Source organism: Argopecten irradians, chromosome 12 (genome assembly GCF_041381155.1).
Source record: "Argopecten irradians isolate NY chromosome 12, Ai_NY, whole genome shotgun sequence".
NCBI classification, from domain to species: Eukaryota; Metazoa; Mollusca; class Bivalvia; order Pectinida; family Pectinidae; genus Argopecten; species Argopecten irradians.
In genome coordinates this window covers 14,098,910-14,125,515 of record NC_091145.1, presented here as the reverse complement: position 1 = coordinate 14,125,515, position 26,606 = coordinate 14,098,910, and the positions used below count along the sequence as shown (strand labels likewise).

Sequence of the window (26,606 nt, the reverse complement as noted above, 5' to 3'; positions counted from 1 at the left end):
TAAACTATGAAATTTATAACCACTGATTGTTGCGATCAATAAATCAATGTTGAATAATATAATCTTACATTGGTTTATCTAGAGGACTGGGATATCTCAAGCCGAGTGAAAGATTTTGGCTGGTCCACTCGAGGCTTGCCGTAGGTTGGCGGCCAAAATCTTTCTCTTGGTTTGATTATTTTTTTTTATATTAATATATTTCTCCAATATTAAAAAAATCAGATTAGGGCCATAGATAAATTCTTTTTATTTTTTTAAAATGTTTTTTTTTTCTCGAAACTTCACAGCTGGTCTTACCTTGTTTTAGTCATTATTTTATGCAGAAAAAACGTGGTAATTTTCTTGTAAATGTTTGTAATTACAAAAAAAAAAATAAAAAAATACCAAAAAAAACAAGAAATGTTACGTATAGTGTGCCTTTAAAGTGTACAGTAATACTACCTGCCTATATAAGTAGGCTTTAAAGGGACAATTCACTCACGCTAATTCTTTTACATAACCAAGAAGCAAAATATGGCATAAATGTATTGTTCTACATTTCTTATGAAACATATAACATATGATATTGACAAATTCCACGTCATTGTTTAGTATTTTAATTGATACCGTTGTAATTACAAATCGTTGATCAATACGATTAAACAGGTACAATATGTACGCTGTACCAATATCCGAGCCAAAGTCACGCACGTTAAAAAAATGAACTGCATAACCACTGTGGAGGTGATATAATGATTTTTAGGCGAGACAATTCACCTAATAAGGTAAACACATTTCTGTAAGAGCGATTTGAGCTGTTCTAGACAAAAGTAGCATTACTCTACGAGCAAGGGACTGGGTTCGGCATACAAGATATTCGACCACAATGTGTAATGGCGGACAGCGAGTGAGTTTGAACATTTCACATGCATTTCACCACCATGGGATTTTCTGACATATCACAGTAAAACCGACTGATCTAATTTCCATTAGAACTGGGGGTTTTCCGATATATATACAAATTTTAATGTTCTCGTAGAATGAGTTGTCCCTTTAAAAAATTGCCTAATATATATTAGGAAAAAATAATTAAAAAGCCTAATAATAGAGACAGGTTATTGGACTATAATACGTCATGAAAATAAAATATACATTACGATCTTCACCACCGCGTCTAAATAAAGTGTAAATTGCTGTGCAATAAATTAAAAATTGTTTGTAGCAAAAAGCGATAAATGCTGTTTTATTACAGTGAATTATCGGATGCGATGGGATTCTAGAGATAAAGAACAAAACATGTAAACTTTTGGGTTGTTGGGGGGGGGGGGGGGGGGGTCTTCTGGATCGCTGTCCATTAGATGGTACGGACATCTGCACCAGTATGGCCTTATTGGTGACAATGAATCATACTATTGTTTCTATTTTTAAATCAAAACCAATTTAGTGAGTTTTTATTACAAGACTGTAAATACTTAATTTTGGTTTAAAAATCAAGTTAGATAAATAGAAGAGAAATTAAGATCAACTTTAATATAAATACTCAAACGTTTATGTGTCGTAGTCCTGTATGCAAACATGCTTTAAGCAGTCTATTGAAAATTCGATGTAAAATTCAAAAAGAAAATGTATAATCTAATCTACATTTTACGTCATTGTTTCATACATAGTATCTCAAAGCAAAGCGAAGTCTTTTTTTTTTTTTAATTCAGAAAGTTGCATTCTTATCGACTAGTTCATTCGTAAAAACGCGATAAGGACAAGCGTCCGCGGTCAATCTGATCTAGTTGATAAACAATTATTAGCCTATAACTGAAGTGAAAGCATTTTGGATTTATAAAAAATAATGTGTAAGTATTTTCTTGTTTATATATAATTTGTGAACTTGAAGAAATTCTTATACGAAGTATATTTCATTAATTTGGTCTGTGTAATGCAATGTTTCTAATTGTGAACAATATGGCTTTGGTAGCGACATATGTGGTCCACTGTGACATAACTTTATGATAAGAATCTTTCACATGTGGTCATGAAGGATTAATGGATATTCTACCAGAGGTTTGCAAAATGCAGTAATTCCCATCTCAAGGTTTGCCGAGGGTTTTACAACAATTCATGATCCGAGGGAAGAATATCCCTTTTCTTCCTATCCACATAAGAAAGGTATTTTATCTCATTCTCGGCGTTATTATTTGCACATATTCCGCCATTTTGAATTTTTGTGTAGTGAGTTCTAAATAAATCACAACTGCAGATCAATTTTCCAAACATGAAAATTGCGTAGCTTATAAAAAAAACCCAAAAAAAACCCATGTCCCTCTGTTTGCACCCTTTACAATAATATATCCCTAGTTTCTGAAATTGACATTCTTTAGAAAATGTCCACCTATTGCATGGGTAGCCATGTAATACAGCCTCGGACGACATGAGAATTATGCAAGAGATAAAGCAGTACTACACCCGTAGGTAGGAGAGAAATTCGTGTTAAGCATTATCAAACATAGTGTAATTTTATACTTATTAACTAATACCGGGAAATAAGATTTTCGTATAAGGAAAGTCATTAATCAGTAAAACTATTAAAACCGGCATGAACATTAAATAACATAACATCCGTTTAACATTATGTTGACTAATTCAGTTCGTTAGTATTTCGTCACCATAGTATGTTTTGTTTTGGTATTCTGTACAAATGAATTTGTTTCTTTATGACTAAGCAACCTGATTAAAAATCTGATGAAGCCAAGTTAATGGTGGCTTGCCTTATTGTTTTACATGACATTATTGAGATTTTTGTTATCGAAAATCCAACATTTTTGCAATATTGCAGTATGTTTAGGTTCTGATATGATGAACACAGTTATGTGCTGTGATTTAATTAATGTTCATGATTTACCAATATTAGGTAAGTATGATGGAAGATAATGGGGGAATAATGGTGCTCAATCACCGGAACGGACGTGAAAAGGTCAGGGGTCACCTAAATGTACTAAATCACTCTGTTGTTTCCTCCCATTCTAAGACCCTCGCGCGCTTCCATCGAAAAAAATTTGTATTTTGTATAACTTGTTTCGCAATCGATAAAAAAAGTTTATATTTATTTATAACGGTGTTGAGCCAAATATGGTGACATTAACACAGCTGTCTATCACAGATTAGATTGTCAGTACAAAAAATAAACAATTGATAACAGAGCGCAGCGACCAGGAAATCGTCGTGCAAAAGCTGCTGGTATCTTTTATATTACAGCTGTCGATGTAGGTTGGAGTATATTTACTCAGGGGGGGAAGGGAATTTCTTTTTAATGTTTCTTAGTACCTTTCCAAATATTCACAAACACCTTTTCTCTGACCTACCTCCTTGGAAGGATTTCATTACTGCCGTTAAAAAAAGTAACACTATATTTTTTTATGTTATGGAGATATAACACAAAAATCTGAGTGTACTCTAAAGAAACCGTGAAGCGGTTTATGATGAGAGTACATTAAAATTTTTGTGTTATATCTCCATAACATAAAAAACTAGTATTTAAGATAATCCTTATAAATCAATTTACTAAAGATAATCTCGTCAGAATTCCATATTTGTTTTGAGACATTTTTAATGATATCATTACGCCGTTGTTTTAGCCAATCAGAAACGACGTTACAAACGGCGATGCCATTTTCCCCTTAGTGTGATGATAAGTAATTTTTAAGCCAATGGAACCCTCGTTAAAAGCAAAATTAAATAATACATTGTATAAATATTGCTTATTTCTTGGAACTTTCATTACTAATAACATTAATGATGCATCGTTCAACTACTTGCTTGCTTCCTATTTTTGACTCGAAAAATAGAGGTTTCTCAACAAGTGACTGTTGTTTATCATGTTTATCAAACTTGAGTTAATTTATTTTCCTTTTTTAAAGACACAAGCTTTAGCGAGTGTCATTTCAAATTTTGAAAATTAACTAACGAGAGTTTAGATAAACATAATAAACAACAATAACAAATTTGGTAGTCCTTTGTCTCAACGTGCTACAAGTCTTATTTAAGGTCATAGGCCTTTCAGAACTTGACAAGAAGTAGTTTAAAGATTTTCGGAATTTTGGCCCATGTGACCTTAAATAAAGGTCAAAGTCATTCATATTAACTAACGAGGTAGCCATTAACGTCAGCATGCTACAGGTCTAATATTAGGTCTCTACACCTTCTAGAACCTACCAAAAAGTTATTTGAAAATTTTAGGATTTTTGGCCCCTATGTCTTTGGATATAGGTCAAGGTCAATCAGATTAACAAACTTGTTATTCTTTTATGCCAGCATCATGCATCCCTATCATTAGGTCTATAGGCTTTCCATAACTTCAGAGGAAATCGTTTGAATATTTTAGGGTTTCTGGCCCCTGTGATTGAATGAAGGTCAAGATCAATCATATTATCAAACTTGGTAGACATTTATGTCAACATGCTACATGCTTAATATTAGGTCTCTAGGCCTTCTAGAACTTCCCAAGAAACCGTATGAATATTTTAGGATATTTGGCCCATGTGACTTTGAATGAAGGTCAAGGCCATTCATATTATTAAACTTGGTAGGCATTTATGTCATCATGATACAAGTCTAATATTATGTCTTTAGGCTTCTGGAACTTGAGAAGAGAATAAGATTTTTTAATGTTTCTTTTTTTCGAAAAATTGCACTTTTGAACTTTAAACCTTATTTCGAATATATTATGTTGAATCAAATATCCATCAATTGAATTAATTACTACTTTTGTGTAAAACGTCAACTTTCTGTTTGAAATAAGAGTCAAATTTCAAAAAGTGCAACTTTTCGAAAAAAATCATTATAAAATCTTTTTAATTCCTCGAAGGCCCACATACCTAATATCAGAGATGTAGTATGATGATCCATGTGCTAAAAATCCTAATATCTTTAAACTACTTTTTGTCAAGTTCTAAAAGGCCTAAGACCTGAAATTGGACATGTATCACGTTGAGGCAAGGCGCTACCAAGTCTGTTAATATGAATAGCCGTGACTGTCTTTTAGTTTTTCTTTGTTTTCATACCAAATCCGACTTTCTATTGGTCGTTTCTTTTTCTTCATACCTCTATGAAGAAAAAATCGAGAATGGCGTTATCGTGACGTCACAACAAAGACATTGACGTTCCGTATTGATTTGTAAAAATAATCCCTTGGATAATCAAAGGAATCGTACATATGATGTCACTATGTTTTAATTTGATCGGAATACGCGAATTCACACACTTTGCAAACAAAATTTCTTTCATACCATTAGAAGTTAAAAAATAGTTACATCAATGCTTAAATAACACAGAATCTGAGTGCAATCTAGATAAACCGTTTCGTGATTTATAATGAGAGTAAATTCAGATAAGATCTCCTATCATAATAAATCTACACCATTCTACTTGATATCAACACCATTTTTACCGACTTAGCCTTAAGATAATCTCTTTAACATTCCATTTCATTTTGGGACTATTTTCTATGAAATCATTACATGCACGCCGTTATCTTAGCCAATCAGAAGCGACATAAAAAAAGAAGACGCCATTTTTCCTTTAAGGGCATCTAAAGTAATTTTGAAGCCAATCGAGATGCTTGTTAGCAAAATTGAATGATAATGTGTTTAAAACGAAGTATTTGCTTGCTACAAAGAAACGCAATCGTATACTGATATCGTTCACTTTTTGTCTTTTCAGCAGTGTATTGTACTCGACGAAAGACCGTTGGAGTAGCTGTTGTAGTGTGTTTGTCTTGGATTGCTCTGTTTTATTTCACATTGAAAACCCCTACTACCAATGGCCCTCTAGGTAGAGGAATAGAACGTGAAACAGGTCCACAGCGCAACTTCAATAAACCAATCATGAAAATTAAGGGAAACCCCATCATCATTTATGTGAACAATCCCGCACATTGGCTCAACGACTGGGTCGGGTCAGGTTGGGAAAATCCGACTATCTTTAAAACTTGTCCTGTTTCTTATTGTGTCTTGTCGAAAGACAAAGAAATGATTTCTAAAAGTGACGCGGTAGTGATAAGGCCGTTCGATTTAAGATCTTCGTGGAAGAAGAAGCTTGGCCAGGTCTGGATTCTCATGGAGCATGAGGCCCCGACAAGTTTTGACTACCCGCCAGGTAGGAACATAGAACCTCACCACAACAACCTGTTTAATTGGACGTTTACCTACAGACGTGACTCTGATTTTACACTGGAACATGGTTACTTCAAGAAAAGGTCGCAAAAGTTTGATAGCAGTTCTCTAGAACGTTCGATAAAATCCAAAACTAAAAGTGCTGTTGGCTTTATAAGTAATTGTGGTGTTAGCTCGAAACGAGACTTTTATGTGAAGAAACTTAGACAAAGTGGTCTGGATCTCGATATTTTTGGGACATGTGGAAATTTGAAATGTCGAGGTGACAATAGACACAAAACATCCTGGAATACTTCAGGTGCTATTAATAAATGTTTTGATGTGTTGAATACCAAGTACAAATTTTATCTTTCTTTCGAAAACTCGATTTGTGTTGATTACGTCACCGAAAAATCACTCAACCTAATCATGAGTCGTGACATCGTTCCAGTGATCCGTGACGGTGTCAATCATTCCTTGTATCATCCCCCTGGATCTTACATCCACACACGTGATTATTCCAGCCCCCAGCAACTTACCGAAATCTTGTTGAGTATTGCGAAAAATGAAACTAAGTACCGCGAGTATTTCAAATGGAGAAAGTACTACACGATTCATGGAATCATTGATGTACTACAGAGAAATTTCTGCGAGATATGTAAGCGTCTTCACAATCCTGAAAAATACCATCGTATTTATAATGACATAGGCAAATTCATGTGGTATGGAGAAAAGCAGGCCTGTTTTGATGCGAATGACTTGTAATAAGGGTTCATGTACTTAATCTTTATAAACAAAAGGGAACATGTGTAGACGGATTTGTATTTTTTCAGATCTGACGCCAATTACAAAATATTGAATTCTTTATTGCAAGCTGTTATACTACTAATGTATTAGCAATATCAATAGTTTACACTGTAAATCAATGAACACAGACTGCTCACGTGTCGGATCGTTGTGTTGCTATGATTTAGGCGCGACAATAAAGCGAACAAACTTAGATAGTTAATTTATTTAAGGCTAAGGTTTTGTAATACCTTTCTAGGTCACGAATTTTATTATATATTTGTACGGATGCAAGAATGGTTGAAATGAGAAAGAAGCATGTCAAATCGTGTTACAGTAAAAATCCATCAGTAAACAAGATGAAATGTTTGTTATCAGGTTGTCATAAGACATTACTAAATGGAATATTCATCCTTTTGAGAACTTAGGATTTTTTTGTAATAGCAGGCATCTTTTCTATTTCACTTGGTTGTCATTTAATTTGAGTTATAATTTAATACCTCATGTTGTACATTTTCATGTATCTGAGAAAACCAAATAAGCTCTTGATTAAAGGAAACTCTTCACGTAATATGGTTGTCAAAGAGCTATTATTATTATATCAAAGACAAAGATTTTAACAGAAACACTTTTGGCGTTATTGTTGTAAATTAACTTTCAAATGACGTCTTTACATATTTTACATATTTTCTGTTTTTCTTGTTTGTTTCCAAAGTCTTGTCTGAACTTTAATATTCATCGTATCTGGTGTCATGTCCAAGTAGCACTTAGGTCATAATATGAAAAAAACATGTAGTTTTCAACTTACAAAATCTTTCAATAATCATGGTTGTATGATTTTATTGTAAAACAAAGTATTTAAGATCAAAATATTAATTATGCATTGTCATTTCAAAAATAAAAGTACACAAATAATTTATTAATAGTAAATAAATAGCAGATATAATCACAAGAATTGTCACAAATTGTATATAACAAGAATATGCAATATATAGATTAAATACTAATAGTTCGCACATTAACTTTGAATTATCTGGCATACTTCATCAATTCCTTCTAATCCGCGTCTTTTATCCATATTTCAATAAATACATGTAATGACAACTCTCACGTTGCCTTCATTAATAAAATGATTTTGAGCTAGTATTCATTTCTTGTTAAAATTTCTAAACTTCAAACACATTAAGTACTTTTCCACTCCTAAAATTAAAAAGATACACTTCCTTCATTATTTTCATTCACTCAAGTACATAATCAATATTTGTGTACAATAATTCAATTTCAATCTCATCATAAGTCAACCATAATTGCACTCTTGCCATAAAAAATAAATAAATATAAATAAGAAGATCTATAGAACTTCTATTAAACATACAAAATACAATTAAAGACAGTGTTCTTAACAATGATATTGTAGTTTATCTGCCATGATTGTCTCCCAATCAGATCCCCTCAGAGAAATTTCCGGTAATCTTCGGAAATATAACACCTCGAGGTGATATATTTCCGAACATCGAAGGAAGTTACTCCGAGATGTCGCGATTGGATTGTCTCCTTGTCTTATGTGACATTATTCATTATATCCCTTTGAATGTCTTGACGGAGCCATTATGTCAGTCTTACCACTGAATATCCTTCTGTCACTCACGTAATTAATGCAATTTCATCTTTAGGATCTCATTAAGAAGATCATCTTATCATGGCTTCGTTTTATTAAGAACTACACGCCTGAATATCACGAAATTAACGACAAGCCATGAACAGATTATTTTAATCCTTTTTACATTTTCAGTTGGAAATCAATAAATGTCTAATAAATAGCATTCATAATTTTTTATGGTAATTCTTAATCAGCTACAATATATCCATTGTATTCATCACATTTCAATACATAACAATGATAAAATGTGAGTCCACTCTCACGAATATAAATTATTCATTTGAGAATCACAGTATTTTGTTAAAGATACCGTATTTGAACGAACAATTTAAAGTAACACTTATTACAAAGACATTGATATTATATAACTTTGGACCAATAATCAACTCTCATTATCAGTTCTGATGGAAGATTTCATTCATAACAAAATAAAGAAAAAAAACATCGTCAAAGCACGGAGCCTAGATGAATTGTAATTCAACTTGATTGTAACAGAACACTATCAGAATTCAGAATGTCTTTAGCACAAACAACCCTGGTACAAACTAGATGGTAAATGATTATCGAAGATACACCGTATTTAACATTAGGTTAGGTTTTAAAGTGTAAACATAGCACCAATAAATCATATTTCGGATAATAATCCGATTTCATATTTGTTCAACACATAGTTATCAACTTTATCAAGTGTACGTTAAATTAATCCCTGAGTTTGATTCAAACGTTCCTCCATAAATCCACAGCAACATGCGGTGATTGTTGTCATTTCCCTTCGGAAAGTTCCTGTTTTAACGAGAGAAAAAAATGGATTGATAACAAAAGACTAGTCTTCTTGTCTCTGGTCATAATCTATCTCATGGGTTACTAATCCAGCACTGGACAATATCATGGCAATCTGAAGGCTGTATGTGTATAAGACGAGACCCTAGTTTGGTCCTTTGATATGTACATGTTTAAAAATTTCGGTCGATAGAACAACGGTAGAATGTAATGATGTTGATGTTAGTTATTTGTAATCTGTCTCACATGTAATCTCCACAATACGTCTCAGTAGGCCTGTGATTGATATATTCCATCCTGAAATGCCTTCAAGTTTAGTATGACAATATCCAGTGGTCGATATAGTAATCCTGGGGTATTGAGGGTCCTCTGGTGACATGCATTGGCGATGAAAATGCATATTTGTTAGAGAGCAGTTTAAAACATTCGAGATATTTCCACATACTCGAAATTCGACATTTCCCAGTTCTATACTTCATACATTGTAAATGTCGACATTTCCCAGTTCTATACTCCATACATTGTAAATATCGGAAATTTCAGAGAAAAAACTTTGAAGGTCCATTCGATGTATACACATATGTAATATCGAATTTCCTAGTAGTATACTCCATACAAGTCAACGAAAGACAAAACTTCGAAGGTCCACGAATGTACACATCCTCATTAGATAAATCAAACTTCTGTACTAATTCCTTATAATAAACCAATTCAGGACGATTATCGATCGATAACTACGAATTAATAAGCTGTTTTCATAACAATACTCACCTATTATTTATAATGTATACATCTTATACATCGTATGCATATATCATTATTTCGACTGAAAGGACTCTGCTAAGATCGCAATGGTGCCAGAAGTAAAAGTCTGAAAAATGATTAGGAATAAAGCCGATTAACAACCTAAGCATGTGATAGTGGGTACCTTACTTCTATCTATGTAGCGTTAAACATTTACACCGAACTTAAATGTGTAATCTTCTCATGAAATACACTGTACTGAGAAATTCATCACATAATTTTTTTTTGAACTATAAAACGTCTTCTCCATTATGTTGGTAAGATAAATACTAACAGTATAATCATGTGTAAATAATTCATATTCACGATCGATTTCTTTTTTTTTTTCATCATAAGAAAGTTGTGAAGCATTATCTATGATCTGTGATCGATGATATTTTTATATGATTGTATGTTCTGATATAACCTATTTTAGGATTGTCCATAATAATGGATAGAGGGGGTAAAACTTCTCGTTTCTATATTGATATACAGTGAACAAGTTCTAAATAGAGAAATTAGGAAATAATTGCATATTATGTTATCATTTACAATTGTAGAGCATACAATTTAATCTTTATAACCTCCCCAACAATAATCCTTCACAGAAAGAATTTTATACAATTAAATCAATAATTACTAATTGTCTTTTGTTTTGCACATTTCGACTTCTTGGCCACCCCTGGATATTAAATATGATAACTTATAACAGATATAATGACATTAAGTCGTCTTTAAAAATACACAAAATGTTATGCTAGATAGCCTACGAACTTACGAACCTTAGAAATTTTCTTCTAAAGCCCTCACCAGACCCTCAGTGTCCATGTGACATTCCCTCATCGCCAGCAGAACTTCTTTGACGGTCGCTGCCTCCCCTTTGTCACCTTTCAGATCAATCCAGAGCTCAAGAAGCGCCATTATTCGCTCACCAAGATCAGCGAATCTGGCTTCTTTTCGTTCAATGCTATTCACCTTTAAGTCAAGCTCTAGGAAGAAGAGGAAGCTGTCTCGGGGTGATATGTATTCCGAGACCACTGACAGGTGTTCTGTGGACAATTGCTTTTCCAAAACGTCCGTTGGAAAATCTAAATCTACAAAAGTAACAACAGAACATACCGCTAGATGTTATCACACATTATGTCCGTTACAATAATTGTTTATTTCATTAGAGATGTGAGCGAAAATAAGACCACCCTCCCCTTAAAGAAAATGAAATATAAATGATAAAATGTAATAAAAATAAATAAATAAACCCCTTAAATAACACACAAAACGTGAAAACCACTCCCTTTTGTGATACATAATTGATAATTGCAGTAGAAGTATTTTTGACTAGTAAAGACATGGAACTATATTATTTAGATAAGATTAACCGTCTTATGTCTGTACAGTTTGCAGATAGTGTAGTATCCATCGATGTTAAAAAAACCTTCGGATTCCAAATAAAAAGATGTGAACAATAAAATTGTAATAATAATGTCTTTCTTCTGACAGATGCTATGTTATTAGATATCAAAACATTCGTTTTCAAAAATTGAATTTAAACTTCTATGAAGCTGACCTTCTCCATTAACGTCGAGAACATCTAGCAATTGTTCTACATCCTTGTCTTCTTCTTCTTTCAGAGCCAAAGCGATATGTGGGAACCTCAATTTCGAATTCTTATTCAAAAATGTGATCAAGGTCCTTGTTATTCGAACTCGAAAGGAAAATAGTTGGAAATCTCGGTCAAAACGATCGACCATTGCCTTCGGACATCCAAGTTGAATGAAAAATGATTGGTAGTTTTTGCCAATCAAGTTGCTGATTCTTCCAAGCTCCTTCGCCGTTGGCCTTTTAGAGTGTAAGCCAGGTGGAAGTGTGTCGACTGGAAGAGCAACAAACACCGAAATATTGGATAATTATTACACAAGAGCAAACAAAAACAAAAGGTGTATTTATAGGAAAGGGATATTTTGTTAAAAAGCATGGGTTTCTGACAGAGAATCAGCTTCCGTTAGACACACAGGTCAATTTCTCTTTAACAAATCCTTACACAATGACAGAAGCATGCTTACAATAAATCAGAACTGAAATAGATTTCGAAATGAAGAATGGTTCATATTGCAAAATGTCATATTGTATTTCTAAACTAAGATATTTGATATTTACTTTTTAGATAACATGGTAGATATCAAACACTGTAAAATGTTCATATATTTGACTTGATTATCGAATTTTCAATATCTTACCTATGACGTCATCGTCCGGTTCACACTATTTCAAAAGAAAAGGGTGATATGGGTTACATAAACATTTATTAAATGCTTCAGTACAATAACTGGTAAATTGATATTTGAAAATAAACTTAGCATACAACAGATATTTTTTTAACATTTATGTTAATGCTTTAATCATACAATTGTTTAGTCAGAGCCTCTGAAAGCTTCGTGAAAGACATAATTATGAAGTGCCATTTATAACTATCCTTGTGATCATCAATATTATTTACCTGTGACTGGTGGTCCTGAAACCAGATTCGATAGTCTCGTTTACATAGTTGCTTTGGTCCCTTTCCGCCTTCACACAAAACCTTACCAAATTCTGAGAGTTCTTCCTTTTTCACCATTTTCTCGACTTTGGAAAATTCATAGTCGTTGTGGAAGTAGTAGTTGTATTTGAAGTGCCCCTGATGGTTCATTTCAAGTACATTCTGGAGTAGGGATTCTAGGAACTCTCGGAATTTCACGACTTTTCCTGGTGGGATAAACTCCACATTCCTTGTGAAGAGAATTACTTTCATTGCATTTTTATGGCAGTTGAGGATGACGTTCATCACCCCATTGATAGATAAACAAACGAACCCTCGTCGCACGAATTCGGATGGATCGTAGCCGCCCTCACTCATACGTGTAAACCTGTGGATGCATTTTGCAATGGTTTTATCCCAAATAGCCTGTGGTATAAAATCTTTCTCAAACTTTATACAAAGAACAGGTGTGACAATGGTGGAACGTATTTCTAGGATGGTCTGAACGTAACTTGGATTTGCCTCCTTAAGCATGCAAGGGACGATGTATTCTTCTAATTCTGTGTCGCTTTCCAGCAAAGGACTTGAAATAAGTCCGAGAGTTTCCATGACAATGCAGATGAAATTAAATTTCCGAATGAAATGTTGCTCATGTTCCTTTTCTAACAAAGACTTCATGAAATGAATAGGTAGTTTTCCAGATTCTGCATATTCGTCCCATTCCTCCTTTTCTTTGATAGACAAGTTTGTTTTGAACTTTGGGGCCGTAATGATGCATTTGAACGCTGATATGATCCACTGGGGATCAAGGATGATAAATATGTGATTTCCTGCCGCCAGTCCTTTCTCAACTTCAATACTTTCGTTCAGGTCATCAAGTCCAAAACAGAGGAAATATCCAGTCGTTTTCAAATACCTGTTAACGGCGAAATCGACAATTAGATTAACAATTACTTTAGAAACTAGAGGCAGGAAGTATATTGACAGTGTAGCATCCATTTAGATCAAGAGTACTATTTCATTGTGCGATAAAGCAAGTCAATTTCAGTGATTGCTTGGTTTCAACGTCATAGTAAAATCTCCCCATTTAACATCCATACATATAGGTTTAAGATTAACATGCATCTTCACTGGTATACATGACTTGATATATATAAATATATATATATATATGGGCAAAATGACTAAATTTCTGGTCAATTTTACCTGTAAAATCTCAATTCTGAGTCACACCATCGACCTGAAATTGGTAACATGCTTTCTTCATGCGCCTCATTTTCAGATCATGTTTAAGTGACACATTTCCTAGGGCCCATTATAATAAAGAAAATTTCCCTGTATCAAGAAACATGACCAAACGTAGTATAGACCATACCTCAAAAACGCGAAGATTTCTTTTGCGTCTTTAAGTGGTACTGCTAGTGTCTTGTTCAGTACCATGAAATCCTGAAACTCTAACAATTTGATGCCCTCTGTTTTGTTTTTGATTAATTCATGTTCTAAAGCTAGCCATCGCGCTGGAATTTCTTTCTCCCACTGGGACTGGAATCGGGCTGCATCAAAAATAGCCTTCCAAATTTGGTCAAAGACGTCCCGGTTTCGTGACGATTTGTGCAGATTTGATACATGAATCATATCTTTGACATGATGTCGGATGATGGTTTTGATTTCTGGGTTTGACTTCAATCGGTTAATGATATCACTGAACTTTTCTTCCTTTTCTTCTTCCTTCATAACAAAATAAAAAGGAATCCTAAATTGGTGATCATCATATACTGGTATATTGGATATACTACTGACACATCGTATATCATGATACGTCGCAATTACCTCCCCTTGCCTTATTTCTAAGGGCAGAACTTCAGGTAGAATACTTGTACATAGTCGACTTATGCATTCAACACAATCGTTCTGTATTTCATGGTACAACAGCAACGTTCATATCTGATGACTGATCACACTAATCATACTTTGGATAAACATTTGAGAAAAGGACATTGTGTTGTCTAAGCATTGCTTTAAGTTAAACGAGTAAACTATAAATTAAGATCATTTATATCTTAACGAGATCACTCACACTGCCTGGTAAAAGATCCATATGTGATCCTATTAAGATAATCGGCGGTGTCCCTCTCGTCTTGGCTGCCTCGTCGATTGCACTTGCCGCTATGGACCTTAGCCAGAACTCTATCCTATCTGTACGTACATAAGTTGATACATAAACTTCATTTCAGAGTCAATTTAAAGAGTATCTTTCGCTTAAACAGAATATGACAACAATGTAATGTGACCTTGAGCGTTTTCCATTAATTTGCTATTTGAGCAATGCAGTGACCTCAGATCTGATCTGGAAATTGGCAACGTAATGGCTACCTTAATTGTTTCTTTTCATATACTATCAGGATTTAAAATATGCCAAAATGGGAATATTCATGTCATAAAATAAATATCTTGTTCATCGTATTGGATATTGTGCAAAAAATCATTTCTAAGACTCGACGCTAGGAACATGGCAAACGTCGTTTTGCCGCAAATTTCAATTAAACTTCAAAACACGTACCATATCCTTCTTCTCTTCTCTTCTGATCTGGATGTAGACAGATGGACACATCGAAAACTAAAATAAAGATCATATCGTCCGTGACGATACAATGATGGGTGTTATAAAATATTTTTTCGCCTCCAAAGTCATAAATGGTCACCAGGCCTTTTGGTTTTGACTGACTTCCGGTTTCACTTGGCATCACTTTCTTAGCGAACTCGTATTGTTGATCAGAAGTTACTCGTGCTGCGTCTACATTTGATAAGGTAAAAAGAGTATGAATGAGGTTTCTGATGTGTTATTTTAAAAGAGTGAATTTACCATAAAGCTTATGTTTTATTGACGGTTATCTTATTTCCACAAAATATTCACACAAATTAGGGGAAATATCAGGCGGATGCGTTAGTTCTAATAGCTATTCAGTGTTTCATTTGTCTCAGCAAGTGACCGAGTACCGCTACACCGACTCGTAACTATGATATTTAAAAAATACTAAACGTTTCCGAATGTATACAAGCCGGTATTACTGCAAACAATTTCACTTGAATATGCATCTGATTTGGCTTTTTGTATCTCTATTGACATACATTTTGTGTGCTCTCTGAATTCTACAATAATGTTTCCCGCCAAATTAATTATACTGAAGAAAGCTTTCCCATGACCGGCTGTTCAATCGTATAACGTTATTTTTAAAAGGTTTATTAATCGGAACACTAAATGATCGGTCGAAATGTAAATAAGAAATTATTTTTATTTTTGTTGTTTGTTGGTATGTAAACTGCATTGTTATACAGATATTTAACATGGCGCGCTATTAGTCAAGTAAAATATCTGTACAAAAACGCTGTTTGCAAACCAGTAAAGAAAAAATAAAACTCATTCCATAATGACGCGAGAGGCGTATTAACCACAACTATACACGTATTATACTATTTACATTTGAGATATCCTAAATATATATTAGAGTTCTGTCATGCTACATTTATATACTCACAATTAACTCGACTCTCTTTTACCATCGGATGTGTTGTGGTATGGCTAAAAAGTAACATACATTTTTTATTCAGTGGTAAGCTATTTTACTACTACAATGATTAGTTAATGGCACATATTTTATCAAACATTTGGATGTTCAGATTATGTGAAAATTTCAATAACATTACAGTGGCGTCGCTAGCAGGAAATGAATGTGCACGCAGATTGTAGTCCGAGCGCCGGAGGCGCGAAAAATTTTGGTATTTCAAGGGGTCAGGGGGGGGGGTTGTTCCCCCTCTGGAAAAAAATACGATTTAGAATAAATGAGATGAATTTTACGGTATATATTTTTTTATAATTTTAAAGCTAATTTTTCGAATTTTTGAAAACGGATTGATTCATATTGCAGATTGAAAGTTACCTACATTTAGAAATTATATAATTGTAAATGTCGTCGTATCTTTATGCCAACATGTACTGTATTTTTGCCAAACGCGGCCATGTCTTTGATGACACTGCAATTAAATGGTAGGCCTAGAGCAATTTTGATAATTTTGTAAGAAAACAGAGTTTTAATAGACAGTCAATTTCTTCATGCATGTAAGTGCTGATACTCTCATTGAATCATTTCTACACATGAAAAGGCATAGTTAAAAGTTAAATTGAATGCATAAAGGGGACGAAATAAAAATTGAATACAAATGTACTCTTTATTTGTGTCCTTATTTTATTGTGATAGCGACGAAGATTAGCCACATATCAAAGTTCATTGTAATAACATCCTCCGGTTTTTTTTACCCATCGAAAATGTCAATAACGTTATCCACGTAGCCAGAACCCATGCTCGCAGGTTTTAGGGCCCTAAGGCGTTTCATAACACTCTATAGTCAAGTATGCTTCCTACTGCTGTTGCCGTTGTTAGTAGCATCGTTATTAAGATCTGAAAGATCTTGTGTATAGTGGGATATAAGTTCTTGTTAGTGTCTTAAGCTTGTTCATGTCGGGTTTTCGGCTTAAAAACGTCAAATTTCTGACACGACCTCGCACCAACTTTTAAACCCTGGAAACGGAACGGAAACATAATTTTCCGGAAAAAGTAAACCTAAAAAGTAGGCGATTCGGGTAACAAATTAAAATGTTTAATGTTAGTCTCGGTTACGTGTAGTTATGACTATGATTTTTTTTTTAAATTGATTGATGTGCACGCAGTTGCGTTTTTGCGTCAATGGTAGCTACGCCACTGACATTGAAGCATTAATCTCAATGTATTTGGGGTTTGAAAAGACAAAAACGGAAAGACATTTTTTCATAGACGCAAAGCATGTTTTTTTATGATTACACGCACTTAAATGATATTGAGAATAATGCTTATAATTTAATTTCAATAACTCATTGTACTAATTAGGCCATTAAATTTCGTGCGTTTATTTATTTTTACAATACAAATCCAGTTGTGGCGCATTGATATCTTAGCCAATACTTAGTTTGGCCAATGACCTTGTCACTTTTAAAATTTCCCGCGAAAAGGTTCTTCGTGTATGCCGTTATATTACTCGACGTACAATTCATTCAGACCACGCAAAAATAACCTGTAATTTCTAACCAAAAGAAATGAGTTGTAACATCATTAGATAGATTTATTTTTCAGAAATATACGGAACTGTTCTTTCCATTTAATATTTCTTTAACCCATCTCACGACATGATAGTGACACAATGAGGTAGTATATCAAGGATGCAAAAGTCCAAACAAAACATATATACCTCAGTACGTTTGAATATAAAATGATAACAATCTTTGTTTATAAGAAGACAGTGAACGACGCATGCATGATGTATCGCAGACACAGGGCAGGTTATTATTTTAGCATTATGAAGCTCTTATATGTGGTAGCGTTTTAGTATACTTACTCGAATTTACCGGAATGGCAACATCCGAGGCAGCCGAACAGGTCCTTACAAGTTTTACACTTAAAGTAGGTATCTAGACATATGCCATCGCATCCTCGGCATCTATATTTATTTGATGTATGTCTGAAACATTGATATATAGTTTTGTCTTTTTATTCAACTTACCAAGCAATATATATGTGCGCGAAGCAAAATGTTTTGCGATATTTACTACAAACGATAAGATAACATTTCACTTGGCTTTCAGACTCTATATGACTTATTCATTTAAGGAATATATTTTGATTTTGTTGATGTCTAGGAAAATCGCAATATTATCATCCTCTCAAAAGTCAAAACTAACCAACTATACAGTTTTGATATCTTTATAACTTTGATTATTATTTCAACATCCATCTTTACAAGGTGTACTAACCCAGTGTAGACCATCGTATGATTAGACTCATGCTCCTTATCAGGAAGTCGACCGTTTCTGTAACACTCGCTACAAATATTAGTATCAACGCATTGTTGGCATCTGTACCATAGCTGTCCATCACAGTCGACAGAGCAAGAAGAACAATAATTGCTTTTCCTTTTGATTGATCGGGAGAACACCAGGAGAAACTTCTGTGTCAGCTTAAATGGTAAAACAAAATATTTTAAATAGTTTTACTAGTTCAAATGAGAATATCGTATGTTTTCGCAGTGGTCGCGAAATTTGGAACCGCGAAATATTATGATTAAATGTAATTATATAAGTACTTAAAGCCATATCTAAAAAGTTTAATTCGCTTAAAAGTTGTTACATTCGGATATCTACTGAAATACTATTCCACGTCTTTATTGTAAAATAACAAATATTGACTTCAAAATCGTAATCTAACCTATCAATAGAAGTAAAAAAAATATCAGAACATCATTATGTAAAAGCCAAGAATTTGAACCTGTGGAACCAACCCTGGTCTTGTGTAAAATAAAACTTATTTGTGTCATCGTCGTTACACGTTACAAAATTCTTAGTCTTTGGGTTGACTTTAAATGACAATTCAGTGGCAACACTATAAATATAAAAACGTTAAGTGTGGTTACCCTTTGGTCTTCTCTGGATGGAAATTCTGTATGTCTTTTTTCTTCCCAGACCTTAGCACCAACGTTTCTGCATTCCTCCAGCCATATCATGAACTGATTATATTCCTCTATTTCTTTCTCTTGTTTAGGAGTTAGGGACATCTCGCGTGTCTGCATGTTTCCTTTTTAAAAAAATGCATTTTACCTGTTGCGAATTTGTACAATTTACATTTTACAAAACATTCACTATATGTAATTTTGTTTAGCGACAAAGCAATATATAATAAAAACAATATAACATATCATAGTTTTACTCTTAGTTGGTTTAACAATGCATACCCAAAACAGAGCATCAATTGTTAACAATTATTGCAATAGCAGAAGAACAAAATAACTTTTGATAATGGAACATGGGTCTAACAAAAAAAAACCTTGAATCTATGTTGCTTCGACTGAATTCAATTTTTTAATACACTCTATTTATCAAACAAAATATAAATAAAGGAATATCTCTTAAAACACAAACCTTGTGCAGAAGGCAATGTTTCTGCAGTTACCATATTTTGTTGACCTCTCGTCGCACTTGTTCCATCTGTTTCGGCCATTCTTGTTTCTGCTACCTCTAAATCAGGGCATGTCATCACACGCTGTATACGCTGTATTCCAACCTTTAGTTCTGACCCCTCTTCCATAGCCTCCTTTTGATATGTTTCTGGGTCAAAAGTCAAGTGTTTTACAAGAAGTCTAGCTGTATCTGTAGAGGGAGGCCCTTGAGGAGGGATATTTTTATTTCTTAGTTGCTCCACAAGACAAGTTTTCCCTACTCCTTCATGTCCCGTGAGGGTTACCGTAATATTGCATTTCTTTTCGACTTTTGTTGATATTCCTTTGATGTATTCATCCTGAATATTTCCTTCTGTAACATAAAATCACATTCTTAACGCAAAAATGAAAGTTAGTCATCTCAAATAAGTACTTAAAACACCATGTTTTATTTGCTGCAATGTATCCAATGCTTCCTTCAGTGAAGACGGGGAAGAAGATCACCACCTCACAAAGATTAAAGTTGGATCCAGGGCTGTTCCTAACACTTCTCTCTGCTACCTCTTAATGAAGATATATCTCAAATTTATTTGTGAGTATATTGAGCCACAACATTCTCTCCCTGATAGTATTCTACATTTCGTTACGTGTTGAAGACAAGATATACCAACCTAGCGCCTGGTACAGTTGCCTGTGACGCTGACTCCTGTTACGATGTTCTCGGGCCTTGTCTATCGGTCGCTTGTCGTTCCCATCTCTCTGGTCCCATAAATGTGGACACTTCCGTTGGATCTCTTTCCAAACCTCCGGCCATGGGCGCCCCCAGGCAGCCATCCAATGTAGAGCGTTCCATTTGTCCGACGATGTTATAACGGAAAGAGATGGTATAGACATATGACTGACAAGGAGTGCCGCCACTTCCTTGTGTCCATTCTTTATCGCACACATCAGTGGAGTAAGACCATCTTTATCGTCCCCCGGGCCAAGTGATACATCAGATTCCAACAGATGTCTAATTTGATCGAGGTTTCCCTCAGTTGCAGCAGCATGTATGCTTAGGGAGCTAGCCATGACAGCTAGATATAAAGTATAAATCTAACATTAACAAGTTATCAAAATAGCAATATATGTTGACTAAAACCAAAAATGTCTTCAAATATATGATATACAAATTACATAAATGTATGGTGTGGACCCAATCCATCGATTGAAGTGATACGAAATTAAGTGTATTTGAGTATTTGAAATAGAAAGTAGTTTTATATATCACTGATTCAATTGTGATGGAAGTTTTCTGATTATAGTTGCCATGGTAACCATCCGAAATACGCGTATTCAATTAAGTGAAAGAAATCATTTTGTCATTTTTGCCTATTCCATAATATTTTTAGTCTAAGAAACAATATAGTGCAATCTTGACCAACTTAAGATACGCTCTATGGCTTCTATCTGAAAAAAAAGCAAACATTGCCAAAATTGACATAGTTTCAAAATCAATGCGAGTTTAGGATGATTACCATAACAACTGCAGCTACGATAGTACACAATTATCATACACATTGTATCAAGGTTGACCAAATAGAGCATAAACCATACATAGTCCCTTGTTGAATATGAAATGGTATTAGGATGTATTATTGTGTTTGAATAAATCATGTTTATCAATTAATAAACCCAACAAAAGTTCTGATTGAATCCCTAATTCAGAATAGACACAATTTAAAACTAAAAGAAGACTGAAATATATATTCTATTTTAGTTTCAAATGAAATCAAAATGTGTTCGAACCTCGAATATACATTGAAAACAAGACAAGCTGAATTGTTTTGAATGTAATCGGATATGTCTTGTTTTCTACGAACAAAACAATATCTCATATCTTTTGAAAACTGATGCTCGAGAAGGAAATAGTTTGATGACGGGTTCATAATCTCTGTTTCTGTTAACATAACAAAATAAGACTTGATGCTTTTTGAACTTGATGGATCATTTTGGGTTTATTGTTGCGGTGGGTTTCATCGATGCACAGAGAAGTAATTGCAAACGTCATTGTAGAATAAAATTACATTGGTGAACTCTTGTCAAATTTGACTTTGAATTAACTTTATAATTTGTCGATATTTTCTTCAAGAATAGTTGGCAATACCGATAAAACCTCTATAACTCGAATTCATCTTACTAGAATACTCTGTTTAAAGAAGTGTTGCGTTGGTCCTTACTATACATATCTCTATATTTTCAAGAAAACTTAACTTTATTGCTCAGATATTTACCATGGTCTCGTCACATTCTCGATACTCCAGGGGTTCGATCACTTACGATATCTACACCCCTGGACTTACACTATCTCAAAGTAAGATTGGAGGCAACATAACAGAACAGGTAATTTTAGTATTTTGATGCACATCAAAAGAGTCGTATAACGGTACACTGTGGTTGACTGTGTGGCTTTGAAGTTGGGCGTCGCTCTATAGATTCAAAGGATTTTTTTGCTGACTTGTGATTGGTTAAGATTTTTTCCTCTGAGCTGCCTTCAGTTTTACTGTGAGATAGTCCAGGGGCGTAGAGATAGTCAGTGATAGGAACCCCTGGAGTATCGAGGATGGTGATCCTCGTGTTAATGAAGTTTGACTGTATAAATAAAAGCACTTTACCTGTCAGTCCATCTTATCTAACATGGATCATAATTCATTTGTGTGTATGGACAGGCTCCGACCATTGCCGCGATGTAGTAAAGCAAGCTCATATCGATCTGAAACAGCACATGTGTCGCGTTATATGCCATACAATTTCATGTGAAATGTGACTACAAAGTCATGATTAACATTGATATGCTGTAATTATGGTGATATCTCCTTAATATCTTCCTTCCTCGTAATTTACTTCACATTATCCTATTGTTATAATTCTGTACAATCCTGCCAAAAAGTATGCATTATAAAACCATTTAAGCAAGACTTCCTCCTACTCGATTTCCGGTTTCAGTTAACAACATCTTCCATTCATATAACATACCTTTCATACGACGTGATTCCTTATAGAATTACTTCCCTAAGATTGTAATTATAGATACTAACCATCCGTACATATCCCCGATATATCAGTAATCTGAACGTCCTCCCTTTCCTAGAAATCTACATATATGGCTGACTACGACACGAGTGCCAAAATCGATAAAACCACAACGCGTTCACTATCCGCTGCAGCATTACGTCAGATGCACTAACTAAAGTAACTTATAGATTGAATGTTTTTACAACTGCTATCCACTTATAAATATTTAGATTATCGCTACGTGATTTAACACATAGTTCAGTTTGTGGGTTATCATTGTATTGTCAAAATACCAGCATAGATATGGGTTTGCGGAAAAACCAAATAGTATATGTAATATATGACCAGTGAGCTGATATTTTGCATGAATAGTCATCTAGAACTTTTCAGGTAGTTGCTAGGTCATTTCATGAATGTGGTATAAGTAAACCCGGCTACTGGACTTACTAATAAACAAGAGACAATATAGCAATAATTAACACATCCATGGCTGTTACACACTGTATACTGGTACAATTATCATTATACACGCTAAGATTCATTCACAAATCTGCTATTAATTACGCATGCGCATAGATTCATTCCACGCAATCCAATTTGTTGTCAGTAAAGAAATGGTATCTTGATTAAACGTACCTCTTGGAGAAGCATGGCGGCTGCTTTCTGTGTGGTGGTATATGTTGCTGATGAGTGTGAATATCGGTGTGGAAGTATTGGAATTTATAGTCCGTTTCAGATTATTCTAGATTATTCTAACCAAATCCCTGGTTCCATAATGTATTTGTATTTGAACATGCATAATTAAAGTTGCATCGTGATAAATTCTTGAATTTATCGCCCTTGTAATCCAATGCTATGTTTTGATTGACTGACTATCTGTTTCGATTGAAGTGCACGCCTATTGAATAAATCAGGATGGAATCCACGTGAGATATATAGTTGAGGCTGTGTTTACACGTGAAGGTTTGCTATATATATCACCAGCACTAAGTTGAAAGGTCACTATACCTGCATACTCTATGGAGAGTTGAAAGGTCACTCACTATACCTACAAACCTCATAAAATATCAGTTCCTTGTCAGAATAATCGTCGGAAACGATAGACCGGTGCACTTGTGGGTTTCCAACGATATGTCAGAACATGCATACATGTAGAACTATTTAGGTTATCTCTTATCTATTTATATAATACAATGACAAAAATACCGCTTGCAGATATGATATAAGAATTATAAATAACAACATTGCAGGATTGCTTATAACAGAATTATAAATAAAATCCTATTTTTCATTGCTTTCCCTGATCGTTAACAAATTGGCAATCCTATTTGAAACATCCTTCTCTATCTTATAAATATTCGAAATAAATGTATCATGATTATAGCCTGATGTACTTCTATAAGCTAATGAAGATTAATAAAAAGTATCAATTTTATATTGATTATTTTTTATCAAAATAACGATTGATCTCATTTCGTAATAATAGATAGTGTATTTGACGTTTTATTGTATATATGCAATACGGAAATTTTTGATAATTGATTATGATTTCGTAATATGAAGCCATAACTTTGACATGAACAGACATGTACTCACATACGCGCACTCACACATGGTACAGTACAGTGCTCCTTTTAATATCCCACATTATCGGACTCGTCAGATGGAGGTGTAGGTATCATCTCTTCGCATACTTCATTAGAACATAAACACTGATATAAAAAGCTTATCAATGAATGTTGTGTTTTCCGTCCAGTCGTAACTACTACTATAGGTTTCTACAGACGCCGTGTAGTTAGTTAGAGACGACACGGAGTTAAATTTAGATACAACTATACCGTGTCGTTCTAACCTTAATTCTAAAACGTATATAGGTTGGTTTTCCAATTAAATAACCCACTCAAGGTCACATCGTCTTAACCACAATACCCGCCATGTGTATATATACTGTTTTCTTTTTATGTAATACAATGCATAACACTTATATAGTATGGACAAATTTGTCTTCATGTTTGCGGTGAACATAATACAAATCCTTTACAATGAATATAATTATATTGAAGTTTTCTGATTTCAATTATAAAGAGTTATATTTGAATAAGTACAAAGCCTACGGTTATGTGGTTTTGATCGCACTAGTAGTAGCTGTACGACATAGGTATACAATACCATATAGTGAAACGTGTTTGGATTTCATATTAATTCCCAAGATTGCGATACCCATATTAAAGATGAAATACAAATAATTCATATTAAGATTAGTTTTGTCCTTAAGAAGACAACAAACTGAAAAAAGTAAGCTTCGATATACATTTAAAAGCTATACTTTCAATGTATACGGATAAAGAAATCCATACAGGCAATGAAAGCCTTCCTGCATACTACAAGGCTTATTGTAACAGTCGTCGTAGATATAACGACAGTAATCTATCGTGTGACATAGCAGATGTCTCAAAAAGAGAAGTTTAGTTTTAGGCATTCGATTTTGTGAGCCAGATCTGTTCATTGAATTGATAATGGACATTGTATACGGTTTCTATGGCGACAAAGTAAAAGTACTAAGTTTTCTCGCACCATTTTTGGTCAAATTTTGAAAGATGAAACCGGGGCCAATGTAAGGCAAAACAGTGTTTAGGTGTTCAAACCTACTGTTTTCTTTTTATCGCATTCTTTAAAATCTCTTTAGTTTGTGTATTACTGTTACTGGTTCTTTATTGATAATGATACCAGTTCATCAATGTATATCTATGTCTTAAATTTCTGGTTATTATACGACAACAATGTTTGTGTAAATGTTTTACTTACTTAGGATAAAAAAGTATGCACTGGAGTGAAAACTCGTATGCCATGAGTAATTGCACACACCAATTCAGCCATTTAGCTCTGATAAAGTTTACTGGAAGAGAAAGTATACATATCCCTTTAGCCTTAAACCATTTTAATACATCACATCACAGTGAAGAATGATTTCATTGCCAAATTCATAGCTAGCTGTCACCTTATATAAAGAAAGAAAGTATATGTCAAAGAAAGGTTTCTTTTGTGTAAAACAAAATGAGATGCCAGATATTTGTGCTAACTTGTGTGAATGTACTTTGTACTATTTTGATTTACACCATCCTCGATATTTCATTCGTGCTATTTACACCATCCTCGATATTTCATATCATTATATATATATAAACGAACGGCGATATCGAGAAACTAAATAACTAAGCTTAACGTTAAAACACATGTACAGAAATGAGTTTTATTCACCTATATCATTTCTGGAACTTTCAAGTACATTGTATATCCATTTCTGGAACATTTCATAGCAAAACTGAATGAGCAGGTAATTTGGTCCTTAAATGTACATCATCAACAGAACAGTTGCAGCTGCAGTTAGGCGTCGTTCTCTGTATTTTTAAAATTAAGTTTCTGTTGCTAAGTATTTTTCTCTTAAACTGACTTGAAAGGTTTTACTGACATAGTCCAGGAGTAGATATTACGGATATTGTGGCAGTAATGGTAACCCATGGAGTATGGAAAATGCGTTTTCCTGAACTTATTTTCGTTAAGTTGGCCTCATTTTGTCCAGATGGTTTATATTTCAGACTTTCTGTTTCCAAACCTATTTTCCTACTTTATTTCGACTGCTGCTGTATCAGTGAGCAAACGTGTAGTTCACGTCACGTGTAACAGTAATACTTATATTTTACCTACATTATCGCTAACAAGTTTTAGTGAGAGTAGAGTAGCAAAAAGAGTTCTAAAATGCAGCCCAAATTATGTACATCAACATCAATTTTTATTCAGCAGAGTTAGTTCTATTTGATTGGATTCATGTATGAAAGTTAGGAAATATCCCATCTGTACTTTCTGAGAAATAGCAGTAACAGTTTAGTAAACG

General features: G+C 34.0%; 2 protein-coding genes across 7 annotated transcripts; one reads left to right on the top strand and one right to left on the bottom strand.

Annotated features, from left to right (window-relative positions):
• Positions 1 to 1,325: 1,325 nt before the first annotated feature.
• On the top strand, positions 1,326 to 7,671 carry LOC138335978 (glycoprotein 3-alpha-L-fucosyltransferase A-like). Its single transcript, XM_069285205.1, has 2 exons — positions 1,326 to 1,826; positions 5,689 to 7,671. Exons 1-2 carry the CDS (start codon positions 1,823 to 1,825, stop codon positions 6,882 to 6,884), a joined length of 1,200 nt encoding a protein of 399 aa, XP_069141306.1. The 5' UTR covers positions 1,326 to 1,822; the 3' UTR covers positions 6,885 to 7,671.
• A 57-nt stretch (positions 7,672 to 7,728) lies between these two features.
• LOC138335976 (uncharacterized) lies at positions 7,729 to 24,572 on the bottom strand. 6 transcript variants are annotated; one of them, XR_011210373.1, is made up of 17 exons: positions 24,311 to 24,572; positions 22,315 to 22,412; positions 20,332 to 20,736; positions 19,644 to 20,033; positions 19,139 to 19,299; positions 18,483 to 18,685; positions 18,068 to 18,190; positions 16,177 to 16,220; positions 15,201 to 15,434; positions 14,718 to 14,836; positions 14,016 to 14,368; positions 12,623 to 13,556; positions 12,363 to 12,387; positions 11,693 to 11,998; positions 10,911 to 11,222; positions 10,117 to 10,216; positions 7,729 to 9,348 (listed from the first exon to the last, which is right to left on the bottom strand). XR_011210373.1 is itself a non-coding variant. In XM_069285204.1 (16 exons), exons 3-15 carry the CDS (start codon positions 20,729 to 20,731, stop codon positions 10,912 to 10,914), a joined length of 3,603 nt encoding a protein of 1,200 aa, XP_069141305.1. In that variant the 5' UTR covers positions 20,732 to 20,736; positions 22,315 to 22,412; positions 24,311 to 24,572; the 3' UTR covers positions 7,729 to 9,348; position 10,911. The 6 variants fall into 6 exon arrangements, 1 of the variants encoding a protein (XP_069141305.1); XR_011210374.1 differs by having other exon boundaries at positions 24,361 to 24,572; XR_011210377.1 differs by lacking the exon at positions 24,311 to 24,572 and adding an exon at positions 23,351 to 23,861.
• Between the last annotated feature and the right edge of the window lie 2,034 nt (positions 24,573 to 26,606).

Excerpts from the sequence above, each read along its gene's own strand:
- LOC138335976 (XM_069285204.1), bottom strand. The coding sequence starts at position 20,731 with ATGGCTAGCTCCCTAAGCATACATGCTGCTGCAACTGAGGGAAACCTC. Across the intron at positions 19,300-19,643 it reads AACATTGCCTTCTGCACAAG|GAAACATGCAGACACGCGAG; the intron begins GTTTGTGTTTTA and ends TTTTTTAAAAAG. Across the intron at positions 11,223-11,692 it reads TCTCGACGTTAATGGAGAAG|ATTTAGATTTTCCAACGGAC; the intron begins GTCAGCTTCATA and ends TTACTTTTGTAG.